At 51.1% G+C, this 16,445-nt stretch overlaps 1 protein-coding gene across 1 annotated transcript in view; it reads right to left on the bottom strand.

Annotated features, from left to right (window-relative positions):
- Nucleotides 1-1,388: 1,388 nt before the first annotated feature.
- SRRM4 (serine/arginine repetitive matrix 4) overlaps nucleotides 1,389-16,445 on the bottom strand; it is a 32,002-nt gene continuing 16,945 nt past the window's right edge. Inside the window, 9 exon segments of the mRNA XM_082773771.1 lie at nucleotides 1,389-1,775; nucleotides 2,380-2,523; nucleotides 4,194-4,304; nucleotides 4,535-4,756; nucleotides 6,138-6,475; nucleotides 11,615-11,622; nucleotides 11,625-11,733; nucleotides 13,911-14,073; nucleotides 15,042-15,134. Coding sequence (XP_082629897.1) covers nucleotides 1,514-1,775; nucleotides 2,380-2,523; nucleotides 4,194-4,304; nucleotides 4,535-4,756; nucleotides 6,138-6,475; nucleotides 11,615-11,622; nucleotides 11,625-11,733; nucleotides 13,911-14,073; nucleotides 15,042-15,134 — 1,450 coding nt within the window. The 3' untranslated portion in view covers nucleotides 1,389-1,513.

The following is a 16,445-nucleotide window of genomic DNA, read 5'->3' as shown; positions in this document are numbered from 1 at the left end:
AGCGTCTCTAAGCAGCCAGGTGTTGTAAGAGAAAGAAAATCCTCAGCACCAGCTCAGCCTGTGCTGGGAGAAGCCTTTGTTACCCTGCAAAACACAGTAATTGCGCAGGCAGCTGGGCTGGCAAGCCTGGCAGGGAGACAAAACCGCAGGGCCGCCCAGGCAGGCAGGGCCCTCCTGGGAAAAACAGGCAATTAGTGGGGGCCCTTCCTGTCCCCCCAGCACCAAACTGGGCTCCCCTGCACCCTGCTGCAGCTCTGGGGAGGGGAAGAGCCTCGGAGCAGCGGTGGAGTGGTGGGGGAGGCCAGACCCCGCGCCGTGCGTCGGGGAGCCGCTCGGTCACCCCGTGGCCAGAGCTGAGAGCGGAGCCTTTTCGGCTGTGTAGTGCCAGGGAGGGAAAATATCCTCTGGTCTTACACTTGGAGTGATGAGGCTGATCCTGCCTTCAAGGGGAGCCTGAGCCTCAAGGAGAAGTTATCTCCCCAAACCCTCCTTCTATTGACCACTGCTGTCTGTTAGGGGAACGTGGAGCTGGGATCCCCTGGCTCACACACTTCTGACCCCCTGTGCTCTCCCTACACCCCGCTGCGGGTACCTCACCAGAGCTAACCCAGCGCCCTTGGATCCTCACAGTCCCACCTTGCTCTCGGAGATCAAGGAACCCTTAGAAAAACCTGAACTGCCCCCAAACCGCAGGAGAGGCCTCCAAGAGGGGAACCCCACAGCCTCACCTCTCACGCTGTGGCACCGACTCCCCACTCCCAAATCTGCTTCAGACCTCAGCACGTTCATGAGTCTCAGTGCTGGGGGGAAACAAAATGACCCTGTGAAAGATGAATGCACACCTGGTAGGAAAAGGCAGGAGCTTTTTTTTTTTTTTTTTTTTTCCCCTGGAATTAACATCAGGAGGGATTCCTAGCCTTCTACTTCTAGCAGAGACTGGCTTCTGGCAATAAATAAATATTCGCATGGAAGAGGCCTGCTGCAGAGTGGGCAGAAATTCCGGGGGAGACATCCACGGGACCTGATATTTGCCTTGGTTATGACAGGTCACCCCCACTCATCACCAAAGCTTCCCAGCAAATTCCTCCCTAAATGTGTCTCTTCCTCCATGGGAAATTAATCTGCTGGCTACCGGTTTGGCAGGAGAAGAGCAGGGAGACAAATTCTTCCTTTGGACCAGCTGGTGGCTCAGAGAACGGCGGCGATGGGGAGATGGGGGCTGTTGGTGAGGACGGAGCAGATCTGGTGTACCAGGCTCTCCGTGGGGCACCGACCCTTCTTCCAGCCCCGGCTGGGGGAGCCGGGACAGACCCATCCTCTCTGCAAGGCGGCGAAGGAGCCGCACCGTGCGCAGGCGGCCTCTTACTCTGTCCGAAGTGGGGAAGGGAGACCCGGTGCTGCCATCGCATCGGTATCGGGGTGATTGCTCTCGATGGCCGGGTAGGTGGGAAGGACGTGGAGAATGCCAGGAATTCGGAGGTGCCGGCAGCGCGCGAGCCCTCGGCGGCACTCCCTAGCGCCGCAGGCTGTCGGAGCTGCCTCCTGACTCAGAGCTCCTGCTCCGGCTGCGGCTGCTTCTGGGGCCCGAGCTGCGGCTGCGGCTCCTGCCCTCCCCGCTGCTGCTGCTCCAGCTGCGGCTCCGGCTCGTCCGGGAGCTGGAGTAGCTCCGGCTGCGGCTGGGGGAGCGGCTGAAGCTGCTGTACCAAGAGGAGTAGCTGCTGGCGCTGCTGGAGGAAGGACTGGGCCGATAGTAGGGGATGGGGCGTTTGCGGGCACTGTGGGGACAGAAAGATGTGGGTTACCAGGAACACCAGGACAGATTTACTGCCTAAATCTCCAGAAAGCGCTGCTTACGCTGTACTGACAGCCTCCCAGCTTGTTTGTTTATTTAAAAGAAATAAAGTAGGTAGCTGACAGGCTTTGGGATTCCTGCCACCCACTTCCAGGGCCCCAGGGAACGCCCCAAACACCAAGTCTGAGGCTGGGCTCTGCCTGATGCTGTCCCCAGAAGCCCTCAGCGTGAGGGTTACAGGCTCTCTGTGCCTGGGACGTCTACCACAGGAGAGGGCAAAGCAAAAAGCCTGCAGGGGGATGCACCTCGGATCTGATGGGCAAGTCCCTGCTCTGACTTCATCTGCCTTTTTTCTTCAGTGGCTGTAAACGAGACCCCTGCATCCTCTCTCTGCCTGTAGCTGGAAATCCTGAAGCTCTAGGAGTGGCAGACGGGCCTGCTGATCAGGCTCAGGGGAACCGGCCTCCTGCTGGAGCAACCTCCACGGGCAAGGGCTGGGACCAGAGAACATCCCACGTCCCCCAGAAGGGACTGCTGAACCTGCCTCCCTCCAAGGGACAGGCCGGTGTCCCAGAACGTCCCCGTACCTCGTGATGCGCCGCGCTTCCAGGTGGCTGGGGGAGTCTCTCCTGCGTTTCCTCAGGGGCGAGTAGGAGCACCGCCGCCGCCGGTCGCGCTCCCTGTGCGACTCCTTCTCACTGGAGCCATACTTGTGCTCTCGCTCACGGTCCCTAGGAAAGGTTGGGAACAGTCAGTGCTGGGCTCGTGCGGGTGCAGTTGGCTGCGTTGGGGTTGAATGCACAGAAAATGACCCAGAAAGGCACACAGCTCCAAAAGGGAGCACCCTAAAGCTCAGAGCTCTGGTGGCATCAGCCCCGCACACGCAATCAGCTGGGCAGTGAGACACTTGTGGGGCCTGACAGACAGACACCGACCAGTTCTGGGCTGCCTGGAGGATTCAGCAGTCTCCCGGCTGTCCCACGCTGCTGAGCTAAGATGGCTCCCCTGTACCCATGCCTGTAGCTGCGCTTGGTATTTCCACAGCTCTGCTAAAGCTGCTCCTGCTGGCTGTGCTGCAAAACCAGGCGAGCACAGCCCTGCCAGCGGGCCCCACGCGCGCTGAGGGCCCCAGGTACCCCTGCAGGGCCGCACGGCTCGCCAGAAGGAGTGTCGGGGTTGCTATGGTTTTATCTTTTGTTAAACTCCTGTACACGTCAGCACAGGCCCTTCTGCGGTACACGGATGATTTCATACACCCCGTTCCCTGCTCGCTGCCATCTGCAAAGCGCGACGTTACAGAGCAGGAGCCCGGGCCCTGCACACAGGAAACGTTCTCCTACGGCAGAGCAGGGACTGTCGCAGCTTGCAGGAATCAAGCCCTGGGAATGTAACATTTAAGGGTGCCAAATGTTCACAGTATGCTCAGCCGCAGAGATGTTACCAGAAAGAAAAAAAAAAAAACTGCCCAAAGGCATCTCTGGGGCTGAGCTGTGAGATGCGTGTCTCCTGCAGGGTGTGGAGTGAGCGGAGTCGCCTGGACCGTGCTTCCCCTTGCGTGGCTGAACGAGCGCCAGCACGAGGGTACCTGGCATCTGCCCACACAGCAGGGACACTTCTCAGGGCCTGACACCTCTTTGGCAGAGCCGCAGCCCTGAAAAGCTTTCCCTGCTGCATGTCTTTCCCTGCTGCACTAAGATTTCTCTCTGACAAGGGCCGCAGCCCCGCCGCAGGGGCTTGCTGCTGGTTTCTGTGGGCTTCTTGGACGATGGAAGCCACGGGCAGACCCGGCTGGAGCCTAACGCTCTGCCCACTGCTCACAGCCCCGGAGCTTCCCGGGTTTTCCTGTGAGGCACCTCCTACTTCCACGAGGCCCTGGCAAACATCCCCAGGCAGCCATCTGTGCACCCTGCCGGGCAGCGCGTCCTTCGCAGCAGCTCAGAGCGGAGGAAGAGCCGCTGAGTATGAGGTGCTGCGGTGCTTCAGTGCTGGGGGTACACCAGCCTCCCTCCCTGCCCTGAGAGCGGGACATTTCAGGGTGAAATTCCCCTGAATCAATGCAGGGTGGGTATTCCTCAGCAATAGGAAATCCCCTCTTGCCACAGAAAGCGAAAGGCTCGCTGCTGGGCTCTGTCCTCTGCTTCCAGCACCAGCTCTGGGGCAATAAACAGGAAGATATTTCCATAGGGCTGCAGGCCAACATAACATACAGAGATAAACCTTGCTCTGTGTCTCCCTGCTCCCCCTTCACTCTGCTGAGAAGTACTGGGGTGCCTGAAGCACCCAGCGAGGAAACTTGGGGAGCAGTTTGGGGCTGGCAGAGGGCACCAGGCTGGAGTACAGGCAAGCGATGGAGGCAGTGGGGAGGCATGAGGCAGCGATTAGCACATGCAGACAGCTGTACCTGCTGGGGCTGTAGCGGGAGTAACTGGGGCTCCGGCGAGGCTTTGAACTCCGACTTCCAGGACTTTTTTTGCAGGATTTGGAGGAATAGCTGGGGGACCGTGAAGAAGACCTGGGGATAGGGAATAAATGTATGAGTTAAAGATGCTGGAAGGTGAGACAGTACCAGACTCCTCCTAATCTTGGCTGATGGGGGGAAGAGATGTCCCATATTGCAGGAGCTATGTGGCTCTCTATACACAGACAAAAACCCTCTCACCCACTTCCCTGAGGAGTCTGACAGCCTGCAAGGGGCTGGACGTTGCCCAGGGTCACAGAGACAGCCGTTTGCACTGGCCTTACCTCTTCCCTGAAGAGCAGGACCTGCTTCGGGAGTACCTGGGGGAGGCCCTGTGGTGTGAGGAGCGGGAGCGGCTGGAGCGGCTGGAGCCAGGGGAGGACCTGCCTGTGCTGCTGTACGACTCGCTGCGGGAGCACGGCCCTGCCGGGGAGCTGGGGGCTGGGGACGGGGACAAATTTCGCTTCTTCTCCTCTGAACAGCTGAGACACAAGGACAGGCACGCTCTGAAAACATATATATTTGGGTGGTCAGTTAAGCCGTGGCTTATGGCTTACATGAGCTAACAACAATCCCATCCTCCCAGTCCCAAAGGGGATAAAAACCTCCTGGTTCCCTAGGCTCCTGCTGTCAGAGCACAAGAGCTCAGCCTCCAGATCTCAGGAAGCTCTTCTGCCCCGTGTCCTGCAGGCCTGGGGAGGCAGCAAGGTGAGGAGAAGCCCTACAGCAAGGATAGCCAGAGCTGCGGGCCTGCACAGCAGTGTGAGCAGGCACGTCCCGCTGCCTTTTGAGAGGCCTGTGTGAATCCCTGTACCTCCAGAAGAAGTGTCCTGGCTGTGCTTTGGGGCTGGCCTACCAACAGCAGTGGCCAGCTGCAATTCCAGCTCCACCCATGCGAAGGCAGAGTTATCCCACTGGAGTCACGGTGTGAGAAGTATATAGGGCCTCAAAATTTTATCCTCTGACTGAAAATTCAGGATTCATTCTTCCTAATACCAATTCCCCTGGCTCCTTCCCGCTCCCGGACCACAGCCTGGCTCTAATTTTTGGTGTTTAAGACCTGAGGGCCTGGAATCGCTCCCTAACACCACTGCCTGAGCACAGCCTTGGGTACCAGTCCTTGTGCTTCAGCGCCTTCATCCTCAACATCACTGGGCAAATCCCCAGGAAAGGGAGGCAGTGATGGAGGCTGGCACCTCTGTCCCTCTCCTGATGATGTCCTGTGGCACCAGACTGTGTCTGACTCCAGCTCCCAGCTCCAGCAGCACTGTGGTACCAACACACAGAGCTGCTGCTGTTATCCCACAGCCAGCACAGCACCTGCCTCTCCCTGTGATCCCCACGTGCACAAAATGCTGTCTGGTCACCCAGGACCAGTCCTGAAGGAGGCAGGAAGGGACAGACTGGATTTGTCTCAATTGGACAGGTGAAAAAACAGCTTGTAATGGTTTTAGTGAAAATGAACCCCATTCCCCTTCCCCACGGTAAAATAATTTGCAAGGGAACCCCTCAGGCACCTTTCCAGAATTTGCCCAGAAGGCCCAATGACACGGTCGTGTCCAGCAGAGCAGGGCTGTGCTCAGGACACTGCTCTGCATGGGGCCAAACCCCAGATAAGCCATATTAACACCAGAAGAGCAGGCATGGGCAATGCCCAGGGATGCGATGGCTGCGTTTTCATCTTCCTCCTCGGGCTAAAGCATTGCTCAATGCTGGGTTCCCGACTCCAGACTGGCAAGACCGCGGGTCTGATTTACATCTAACTCTCTCCAGACCACAAAAACCTCCCTGCCAGCTCACCGCCGCAACTGGCAAGCAGGCAGGAGATACAGAGCAACGCCGTAGCAGGTATTTGGCTGCCAGCAGCAGCTGCTGGTAATCACTGACCTTCGGTCTTGTCCCTGGGCATCTGGAGACAGATTTTCCAAAGCTGTCGTCTTGGTCTGGGAAAAGCAACTGGTGAAGGAATTTCCTGAATCAGAGCTGTTATCACTGTTGGCCAGTTTGGGCTTCCCGGACGAGAAGGCATGGCCAAAGCCATCATGGACTAGACTTCTTTTCTCCTGGCTGTCCTTGGACCTGGATGAGCTCGTTTGAGTGGAGGGAGGGGAGGAAGTATCGTTTCCTGAGTCATATTCATGATACTCTCCGTTCTGGCTGGCTAGGTTGCCCGGCGGGCTGTCTGTTTTGGTAAAGAGGTCAGCAGAAGACCCTGACTGAGAGATCTGAAAGCAAAAAAGCCATGTGGCATTGTTTGAACATTTTTTTTAAGGGGGATTGTTTCTGGTTTTACTTTGATTTTTTTTTTTTTTAATAAACCCAGAAATTTTACCATCATGATGCACTGAAACAAAAGGAAAGGAAAGAAACAAACAAAGTAAGAAAGCAAGAAAGAAATAGAAGAAAGAGAAGAAAACAAAAGCACATATCCCTGAAAGAAATCCACAGTAAGAAGAAACTTCTTTTCCCCCTGCTATGATAACGGAAAGATTTAGAGATCATGCAAAGAGTATCAGCATGCGATTCATGTTAAACAAAAGAGTTCAACAAAGTAAACGGGCAACCAAACAAAGTAACTAACTAAATAAAAAGGGTGTAACAGAGGAAAAAGCCCTTATATAACCTAAAAGGAGGGAAATCTAAAAAAAAAAAAAAAAAAAAAAAAAAAAAAAAGGAATATACATAGAAATAAACTACATAAATCTTGGGGGGGAAAAAAAGGAAACATTCTTAAATGAGTGTTTTTTTTTTAAAAAAAGCTTCCTTAATAAAGAGGGTGAATAAATGTCACTAAGGTAAAAATCAAATCAAATCAAGGGCTTCTGTACATATAAAAATTGGCAAATAAACAAGCTTAGCACTTTGAAAATTAAAAAAAATAATAATAAAATAAAAATGGGGGGAGGGAGAAAAAAAAAAAGAAAAAACCCTCTGGAAATAAAAGGTATACAGACACTTCTTTGTGTGCTTTTTTCCCCCTGAAGAAGATACAGCTAATGCGCTCAAGTGACCTCTAATAAATTCCCTGGTGTCTTGCGGATAGCATCCACTTACCCATCAAGAACTCCTCCTTTAGTAGGTAAGGTGTAAGAAAAAAGGAAGAGCGGGCAACATAAGTCCATCATTAGAGTCTCAAATTACATGAAAAAAACATAAACCCTCTCTTCAATCCACACTGCCAACTGTTCACTTGACTCCGCTATGTAAATGTCAAGCCTGCTTTTTGTCTGCTTGCTTGTCTCACTTATTATTCATTTTTGTTTCCTTCTGGTTTAAATTAGGCTAACCAGCCTGCTCCCGGAGGCTGCTCGCTTGTGCTGAAAAGTCGTGGCTTGCGCTAAATCCCCTCGGGTTTCCTGGTGGCCCACAGAGACATTGAAGTAGCAAAAGCAGCTTGAAGGAAGAAGCAAAAAAAATAAAATAAAGTAGAGGAGGGAAAAATATCCCCCTTGTTTTGCTGGTTTGGAGAGCTACTGGGATGGGGGATAGCCCTGCTCCTGCCAGCTGTGGTGTTCAGCCATACCCGGGATGGTTTTTGGTGGGCTGCTGACCCTGATGTGGCGAGCAAGGACCCCATATCCATGTGGCTGCCTCGGCCAGGGCTGTCATCTGGGACCCTGAGCACCACTGGGGGGTCTACATCATCTGAATATTTTAACCTTTCAGTTTTAACTTTATTCATGTCTTTTAGAGCCAGGCCAGGAACCTACCAGCACTGGGCAGTGGGGCTACGTTAGTGCCAGCGCCTGCTCTTGCTATGGGGAAAATTAGGGCCAAACACGGACCCAGCATGACTGCACCCTTGTGTGGCCTCCTCCTTTTTCACTGCTGTCCTAACTCCCACCCAGTTTTTGGTCCAGGATTTGCAGTGTGGACACGTATGCTTGGTTCCCCCCACTCCACACAGTCAGTGCTGAATCTCAACCCCCCCCTCACGTCCTCTGGGGCACGTAGCACCCTCCCTCTGCTTCCTTCGTGCTCTCCGAGCCATTCTGGGGAGCTGGGATGTGCCCTCCCAAATCTGGGGTATTCTGAGCCAAGAATCAGGGGGGTTGCTCTCGATTTAATTTAAGAGGTGCTAACTGGGACACGGAGCGTGACTCAGATGCACACTGAGACCGACTGAAACCGGAGGGGAGCTGCTCCAGGAGCAGAGCTGCCAGAGCATGCAGCAGCTCTCAGCAAGCAGTCCGTGGAAGGAGGGCTGCTCACAACACCCTCGTGCTCTGAAAACACCTGGGCTTGGAGGATCTCCAAGTACTTGCTGCTTGTTTAGTAACAGGCAGCGTTTCTGGGATAAAGCACAGAGGGACAGGAATTGGTTCATCCGATCCCGTCCAGCTGGAGCTGGGGACTCCCCACCTTCTCCCATCTCTGCTCCACACTAACCTCTAAGCCTTGCTCATGTCAAAAGAGCGTGAGAGAGCCAGCCACGCAGCTCTCCTGTTATCCACCAATTCTTTCTGAAGCCCTGACACTGCATCCAGAGTTCTGAGGGAATTGGCACCCTTGGGCTGAACCACAGCTCTCTCCCCAGGGACATCCCAGAAAAGACAGGACTGCGCTTTCAGATATGGAACCAGATTTTTCTATTATTATTTTTTTAAGATGGCTTATGGCTTGCGTTATACCTGAACCTTAACCAAAAGGCAGACAGCTTTTGACTGCATTTTATTTATGGGTGTAAAAAACCATGCGAGATGCTCCCTGGCTACACAGGGTGGGAATAGGGCTGCTGAGAGGGACACGGCCACCAGCACTGCACGTGCAGACACCCCTCACTTCTACTCCCCCCAGCCTAAACCAAAGGGCCTTTATTTCTTCACAGCCAAGAAATCCACCTGTTTCTTTGCATTTCTAAAAGAGCTTTTAAGGCTGCCTCTGGGACCTGGGGTATACGCTCTTGCTTCACCTTCGCTGAAATCTACCTTCAAAGTGACACCTGTTGTCAGCACATTGCTAAACCTAGCAAAAAACTGAGTGGCCAACAAGCTCCTCTGTAGCTCCACTGCTGCAGTAGCGGCACTCTGGGAAGGGGCAACACGTGGATATCATTAAATCATAGAGCCTACAGACCTTGCGAGGGCTGGAAGGCCTGGCCTGGGATTCCTGCCCTGCACCAGCAGCCAGGACAGGCCTCAAGGTGCTCGACTCCTCCACTCAGAGACGACTTCCCCATCTGACGGCCTTGGCTTTGCTCCTGGTCCCATTTTGCTGCTTGCGAAAGGCACACAGGCCACACAAAATGGAAACCAGGAGCCGCGTCTGAAAACACTGCGCAGAGTTCAACTGAATTCTAATGGCTTTTTTATTTTTCTAGGTTGTCTTGAAAGAGCCTGGTCTTTCATGAATCTAATTTTCTCTGTGTGAACATTTGGCTTCCCCTCCCTCCCCCCCAGTAAGTAATTAAATAATCTCAGTGAACTTTGCTTCTTTCAGCAGGGGACCTGCTGCTGCCCTCAAGAAAACCTAGGATATATACTTATTGTTTGGGGCGTGGGGGTTTTTGTTTGTTTCAAATCGCTATTTAATCAAGATGGAGGTGTGAGCAGAAACGAGGCCCTCACTCGTACTTCAGAAGGTAATTTCGAGAGTGCTCGTAGATCAAGAGGCAGTGCAGACTAATAGGTTACAAAAACACAATCACCACTCGTCTTCCAATTAAATTGAACAAGTCCATTTACTGTGCTTCAAACAGCCCCGAGGAGAGATAGGGCCATAAATTTTCTCAGCCATAAGGGGACCGAGGCCCATCAATGAGCAGCGTGGCACAGCCTCACTCATAGCCAGAGGGTTTCTTTCTTGGGTCTCGTTCTCTTGTTTTGCAACTCATTTCAAAGCGGAGTTAATTTCTTTTTTCAGGGTTGCATAACGCCTCCCCTCCCTCCCTCTTTCTGTGCCTTACGCTGATGAAAGGCACAAAAAGCTTGCGTCAGTGACCCCTGCTCCCCACCAGGGCTGGCAGACAGCTGCCGGCACACGCTGCAGCACCTGCTGCGAGGGGCTGCGAGCCTCCCTGGGGACAGTCCCCTTCGGGATCAACGGGGACATGGGGCTGTCCTTCACCCAGGGGAGATGCCCCAGCTGAAAAGCCAACGAAAAATCTCGTCTGCCCACCGGGGTGCGGCCAGCGTGGTGTGACACAGGCCAAAGGGTCCGCAGCTCAGCTCCTGGCCAGGCTGGAATGGCTTTGGGGTGAGGGTTTGTGTCGGGACAGCTCCTTTAGGGTACTGCTTGGTCCTCCTGTGGCTGCACACACCCCTGCCTCTGACCGAGCACTGAGCTGCACATTTGTCAGGCAATAACCAGCGTAACTTCAGCCCTCTGGCTGGGAGGGGGAAAAATGGAACAGCAAAGAGAGCAGCTTCCATACTGAGGGGAGGGTTTGCCTTCCAGCTCTTTAAGGGCCTTGTTTGTTCTCAGAAACACAGCAAGCAGCAGTTAAAAGAAAAACTTTTCCTATATAAACAAAATCCCAGGCTAGAAAAAAAAAAAAAGAAAAAAAAAAAGAAAGACAGAGCGAGGCAGGCTGCAAGTCTGCTACAAGACTCCCTGAACCCTCCTGCACACAGCATCCCACCCCCTGAGCAACATTTCTCCGCTTGTACCTTCCTGCAGACCCGCTAGCACAAACAGCACTCCTTGGAACAACTGTACCCCACTGAGCCTCGCTGAAAATTTGGGTCAAGCCTCTGTTAATTTGTGACACTGTAAATGAGCTTCAGTGAAAGTAAAGGAGCTGGCAGGGAAAATATATGCAGAGTGCAGCTATCTTCATCAGGTACAACAAAGGCAATTAAAGTTGCACCCTGCAGGTATTTATATTGCGCCGCTCAACCAAAAGCACAGGGGCATGTAATACAGCTGTGTTGGTGTAGGATAAAGTGTCTGCAGCAGGTTAGGGGGTTTGTTATTAACGTTCAGAAGAGATGCTGCATATTACCCACGGTTTCTCAGCATGCTGAGGCACAGAGCCACAGCCCTATTTCTCAACAGGTGTCTACTGTGGCTGCATGTGATTAAAGGGAAAAATTAGAGTGAGAAGCTAGGAACTTCATTGCTCAGAAGCAGCAGGGAACTCTGGGGTGTTTTTGTGTGTGTGCTTGTGCATGCATGCATCAGCTTGCACATAAAGGCAAGAGGGAAAGAAGCAAGGTAGATGCATGGGCAGGGCACTCTTTTGTGTGGTTTATCCCTCAGAAATTAAAGGTAGACTGAGTTAGATGTGGGCATTCCAATAGAAGAGTAAAACAATGTGTGGAGGCAAAATTTACCACACAGCGCTTCAACTTGTCAGCAGAAAAAAGGAAATAGAATAAAAACTGGCTTAAAAAAACTTGGATTTGGAAATGCTATAGCATTACCTCAGCAAGTTTGTGTATTGTCTGTCTGGGTCTGTTCTGTGTGTCAAGATCCTCCCTGCAAAACCTCTTTCCTCTGGAGATACCACGATGCATCTCTCCATGTAAGGATGGTTTGGAAGCTCAGGCCAGAGGAAAGGGCAGGGTGTGATATAGCAACGCCCACTGAGGACTGAAACATGGCATTTTTTTGACCCGAATTCTGTATTTTTCCACAAAAATATTTTCTGCAAGAGCAGAGAGCTGAGACCTCTCTCCAGAACTCTCTCAATGCAGATTCTGACAGAGCTAAGCTCCTTTATAGAGCAATCCTTGAACTCAGAAAAAGGAGAGCCATACAACAGTTGTGTATAGGCATTAATAGAGGCTAAAAGTTTCCGTTCCATTTTTCCCTTGCCAGTTTGAGTATTTAATGACCTTACCCAGAAAAAAAAGCAGAGGCAGCACTCAACCAGGGGTTTTGATTTGAACAAGTGCTTAAGCAATGTCCCAGCGGAATGTACTTCTTTCTGGGAACAGAGCAGACACTAGTGGTATGCGTAGTAAAGCTATTGACACCTTTTTGTCACTGAAATATTTGCCTGTATTATTAACCCCTGCTAGAAAGAATACAGCAACAGCCCGATGACTTTTGCTTTGCATCCTTTATCTGCATCTGTAACTATAAAACTGATTTCCCCTGCCCTGCAGCTTGCGTGCTCATTTACCCCAAATGAGGCAAGTGGAAAGCAGAGCGCAGCATGCTTGAGTTTAGCTAATTTTAAAGGTTCTTATAATTTTAAATTAGAGTTTACTCTTGCTCTGGGAACAAAACAGTTGGCAATTGGCCTCACAGGATTCATGGAGCCTGGCTTCAGAGAGAGGAAACCTAGTACCAATTAAAAAACAGACTCACACCTGAAATATGCATGTAAAATATGCAGCTTGAACACCACCAACAAAACCCTGGTGGCAAGATGCAGTCTTTGGCTGGCTGGTTTTTGAAAGGACCTGCGAACTCATTCTGACCTTCCTGAACTGACCCAGGGCAACACCCCAGGCCTGTAGCAATGAAAGCTTCAGTTTGTTTTCCTTTTCATGTGTGCACACGTAGACATGCACCTAAGTATGGTGCTCACGTTCTGTTCTTGCTCTGCCTTATATGGTTTTATAAGCAGTGACTCACGTGTACTACATACTCGGTAGATGTATATATAACATAATTAATTCTGAAAGACACCTTGTGCCTGTCCGCATCCGTGTATGATCTGCGTATTTTGATTGGAATGCTACCTGTGCAGGTGAGCGGATAAAACATCTCCTCTGGCTGAGACTACCCATCTCACACCTGACGTAACTACTGAGTATTTGCAGTTGAGCACTAGCTTTAAAAGGAGAAAAATCAGTTCCCCATTACATAACGCTTTGGGGCTTGGAGGACTACGTATTCAAGACACTGCTAACATTACACATCCGTACACAAATACAAGATTCTGCAATCCCTTGAGTCTTACATAGCACTTTCTCTCTCCAGAATGCCTATCAGATACCAACACTGATCAAAGGGCATCACACCTCTGCTTTGCAGCTACTAGGAACAAGGGGGAAATGTGCCATGGAAATCAAGATTTCATATCAATCAGTATCTAATATTTCTCTGTCGTTTGCTCCCTCAGTTCTATGGCATGTATTATATCATGTCTTTCCATGTATATGGAAAAACATCCCAAGGCACTGAGCCTGACTTTCCCCTTGGCTGCACATGCAGTTCCCATTAGCATCAATGAGAGCTGCTCATAAGCTCCCAATTTGGTCCTTGGGCTTGTCAGTCCAGAGCAACAGTGATCCTAGGAGGACCCTGATGGTCAGATAACATCCCCTGCCAATAATCCCCAACTCATTAAATGTAAATGTTTCTTTTATATATGTTTGATTCCTTTTCTTCCCCTGAAGGACTAAACTTTCGGACATGAAGACCAGTGAATTAAGTTCACATTCAGCTGAGCAAAGACCGCATAATAAACACAACCCTGTAAAACATCATTGCTGGAGGCCACTTTTTCTTTGTTAAATGTCCTCAATTCATTATTCATAAGCTAGAGTCTTGGCAAGTTTTTCCCCTCTCCAACCCCACCCTTGATGTGAAAGTGCTGAAGGAAGGAGCGACTTTAAATACATTGGAGAACAGCACCATCAATAAATAATACTGTTTTAACCAACTTTGTCTAACATCACTATAATTGAGTTATAAAAATTTTATATCAGATTTCTTGCCCAGATTCCTGTGGCTAGTTCAAGCAAAGTGGTGTGTAATACTTACTACTTCCTTGGGAGACAGGAAGCTGTAGAGTGGGAGGGTTTGGCTGGCTTTTTGGTTGGCCTGAACTTCTGCAGAGGAGCTTCGCTTTGCTGTGACCTTTGAATGGTGCTGGGAGCATCTTCGCCGTGTTTTACGCCCTTCCTCCCGAGACCTGGCTCTGTGCCTCCAGAAGACATGGAGAACCAAACCGTTATTCCTCAGCATTGTAGTGGTGCCCACTACCAGCTCCACACAAACCCTTGACAGCTTTGTGCTGAGCCACTGCGTGTGGGAAGAAACCTTCCACATGACTCCTCTGTAGAGTCACGATGGACAGAAAAGGAACATTTTGCTTTTCTACTTTTTTTTTTTTTTTTTAATATATATATTTAGCATCCAGGAAACTTGGGTTGGATTTCGGACCTTAACGCCAAATTTCAGCTCTAATTCGTAATTTTATGGTGGCTCAAGACAAGCTGTGCTTCCCAGCAGCTTGAATGTTCCTATGTCAATACACCTCCAAGAAAAGACAATCTTCTCTTGCATGAAGATCTCACCTATTACAGGTTGCATTCCTCCCTGCACTGATCATCATCAAATTTTCATGAGAAAATTCTCAGTAATTTGGAATGGAGTGGGAGAGAGGGGGTGGTTTGCTCATCAAGTCAAGTGCTTTCAAAGAACACGTATCAAATTCATGTGCATGAGCTATGCAACTTGCTATCGCAGTGATGTGGCCCTAGCACCAGCATCCACTCAGCTGGCCTCAGGATGCATCTGTCATCCACAGGACAGAGACTGAAATCAGGTCAAAGGCAGTGGATACAGATGCCATTGGCAAATACATTTCCATTGCTAAGAACAAGTTTAACGGCTTGCCTGGGACATCAGCAGCACAGAGCCCTTGGGCTGGGAAGGCAGACTGGGCTGAAATCAGCTGTCACTGCCTGAGCGTCAGCTACGGGGATTAGAAGTGACTGCTGGACTAAGAAGCTGAAGCCACTGCTCCTCGAGCCAAAACCCTCTCTTTTATGGCCAAGAGCGCAAGCAGCTCAACACACGGTGTCCCAGCAGAACGGGACATGGCTCTGTGCAGAGCTCATGGATCACACGAGCTGTTGCAGCCCTGAGCTCAGCGAGCGGTCACGTTACCTGCTGCGGCAGCTCGGGGAGTAGGAGTCGGAGCTCTCCGAGCGAGAGTGGCGGTGGCGATGGCGATGAGCTTTCCGGGTGCGCCGACGAGAGCTTTAAGAAGGCAGAGAGGAAAACCACCGTTAGACAGCAGACTGGGGGCTGCAAGAGGCAGCAGGTGGAGGCTGAAGTCATTTCAATCAGAAACAAGAGCTGCACTTTAAGCCAAAGAGATTGGTGCATGAGACATGGTGCAGCACAGCAAGGCATGAGAAATTCTCCATCCCTTCACAGCTACACCGACATTCAGGCAAGCCATCTTACTGAGATCTATGCTTGCATTTTAACTACAAGCTATTAGGTTGCCCCCATAGCCTGCTGGAGGAAGATCTATGGACTAGCATGCAGGAACACAGCACAGCACCAATCCTTTCTGCTTTCAAGACCTTAAAGAACTGTCAGCTACTCTCCCTTCATCCTGCAGGCTGCCCTGACAGCCAGGGAACTGCCCAGGATGTTCCCACAGCTAAGCTTTGATGTGGGAGCACAGTCCCTCTGGGCAACCCATTGCAAAGCCCAAACCCTCCCCTTTCTTGCTGTGCCCCTCTCTGCAGTGCAGGCTCCTTTCTAAACAGCAGATGCAAGAGGCCATGTTCCAAATAATACAGAACACTTAGTACCTGCCTGCCTTCCCCACCTTCTCAAGGTGGGAGGGTCTGCCCAGTCCTATAGGATGCTCTTATGATTGCTATATGAACATGAAGGACAGCTTCCCTAACTGCAGCCTGCCCTACTGCGGGCACAGGACCCTTTTACCTGGCTGCTCATAGGTGTCCAGTCATGCTGCCCCCTTTCTTTACAGGGCCACAGAACAGGGACCAGCAAAATGTGCACACAGAGCCCAGTTCACTGTCCTGCTGCTCCACGTGGGTTATTACTGACGGCTTACCTGGCCCCATTACTGAAGGGCTGTTGTTGCCCTTGCCAAAAGCTTGAGCCCTGCACACACAGAGTAGGCTGACGTGGGTGGCAGCTGTGTCACCTTCAGTGCCTATTCCTTCTCATCATGCTCAGTGCCCATCACAGCAGGTATTTTTGGTCTGGTAGCGCAGCCATCTGCTCAGCCGGGTATTGCTGTGCCAGCAGGCAAAGCTAATGAGGGGTTAGCTGATGGGAACAGCCTGCTTTCATGGCCATGCTGCACCACTCCTTGACACTGCTAATATACCTGACTGGACAGCATTTAGCAGTCTGGCACCACGAAAACTTAGCAAATCAATTGCTTGAGAACAGCATCTCCCCTAAGACAAAAGGGCAACCACCAGGGCAACTGCTTGAACTCCACTTGGCTGTTTCCTCTGATGCTTTTTACACCCTATGATTCAATTAAAAAAAAAAAAATTGGGATTTTTCTTCCTTCTTTCT

Source organism: Aythya marila (genome assembly GCF_965140915.1).
Source record: "Aythya marila genome assembly, chromosome: 17".
Classification (NCBI taxonomy): Eukaryota; Metazoa; Chordata; class Aves; order Anseriformes; family Anatidae; genus Aythya; species Aythya marila.
The sequence above is the reverse complement of the archived record's forward strand: the minus strand, read 5'-3'. Positions and strand labels throughout refer to the sequence as shown.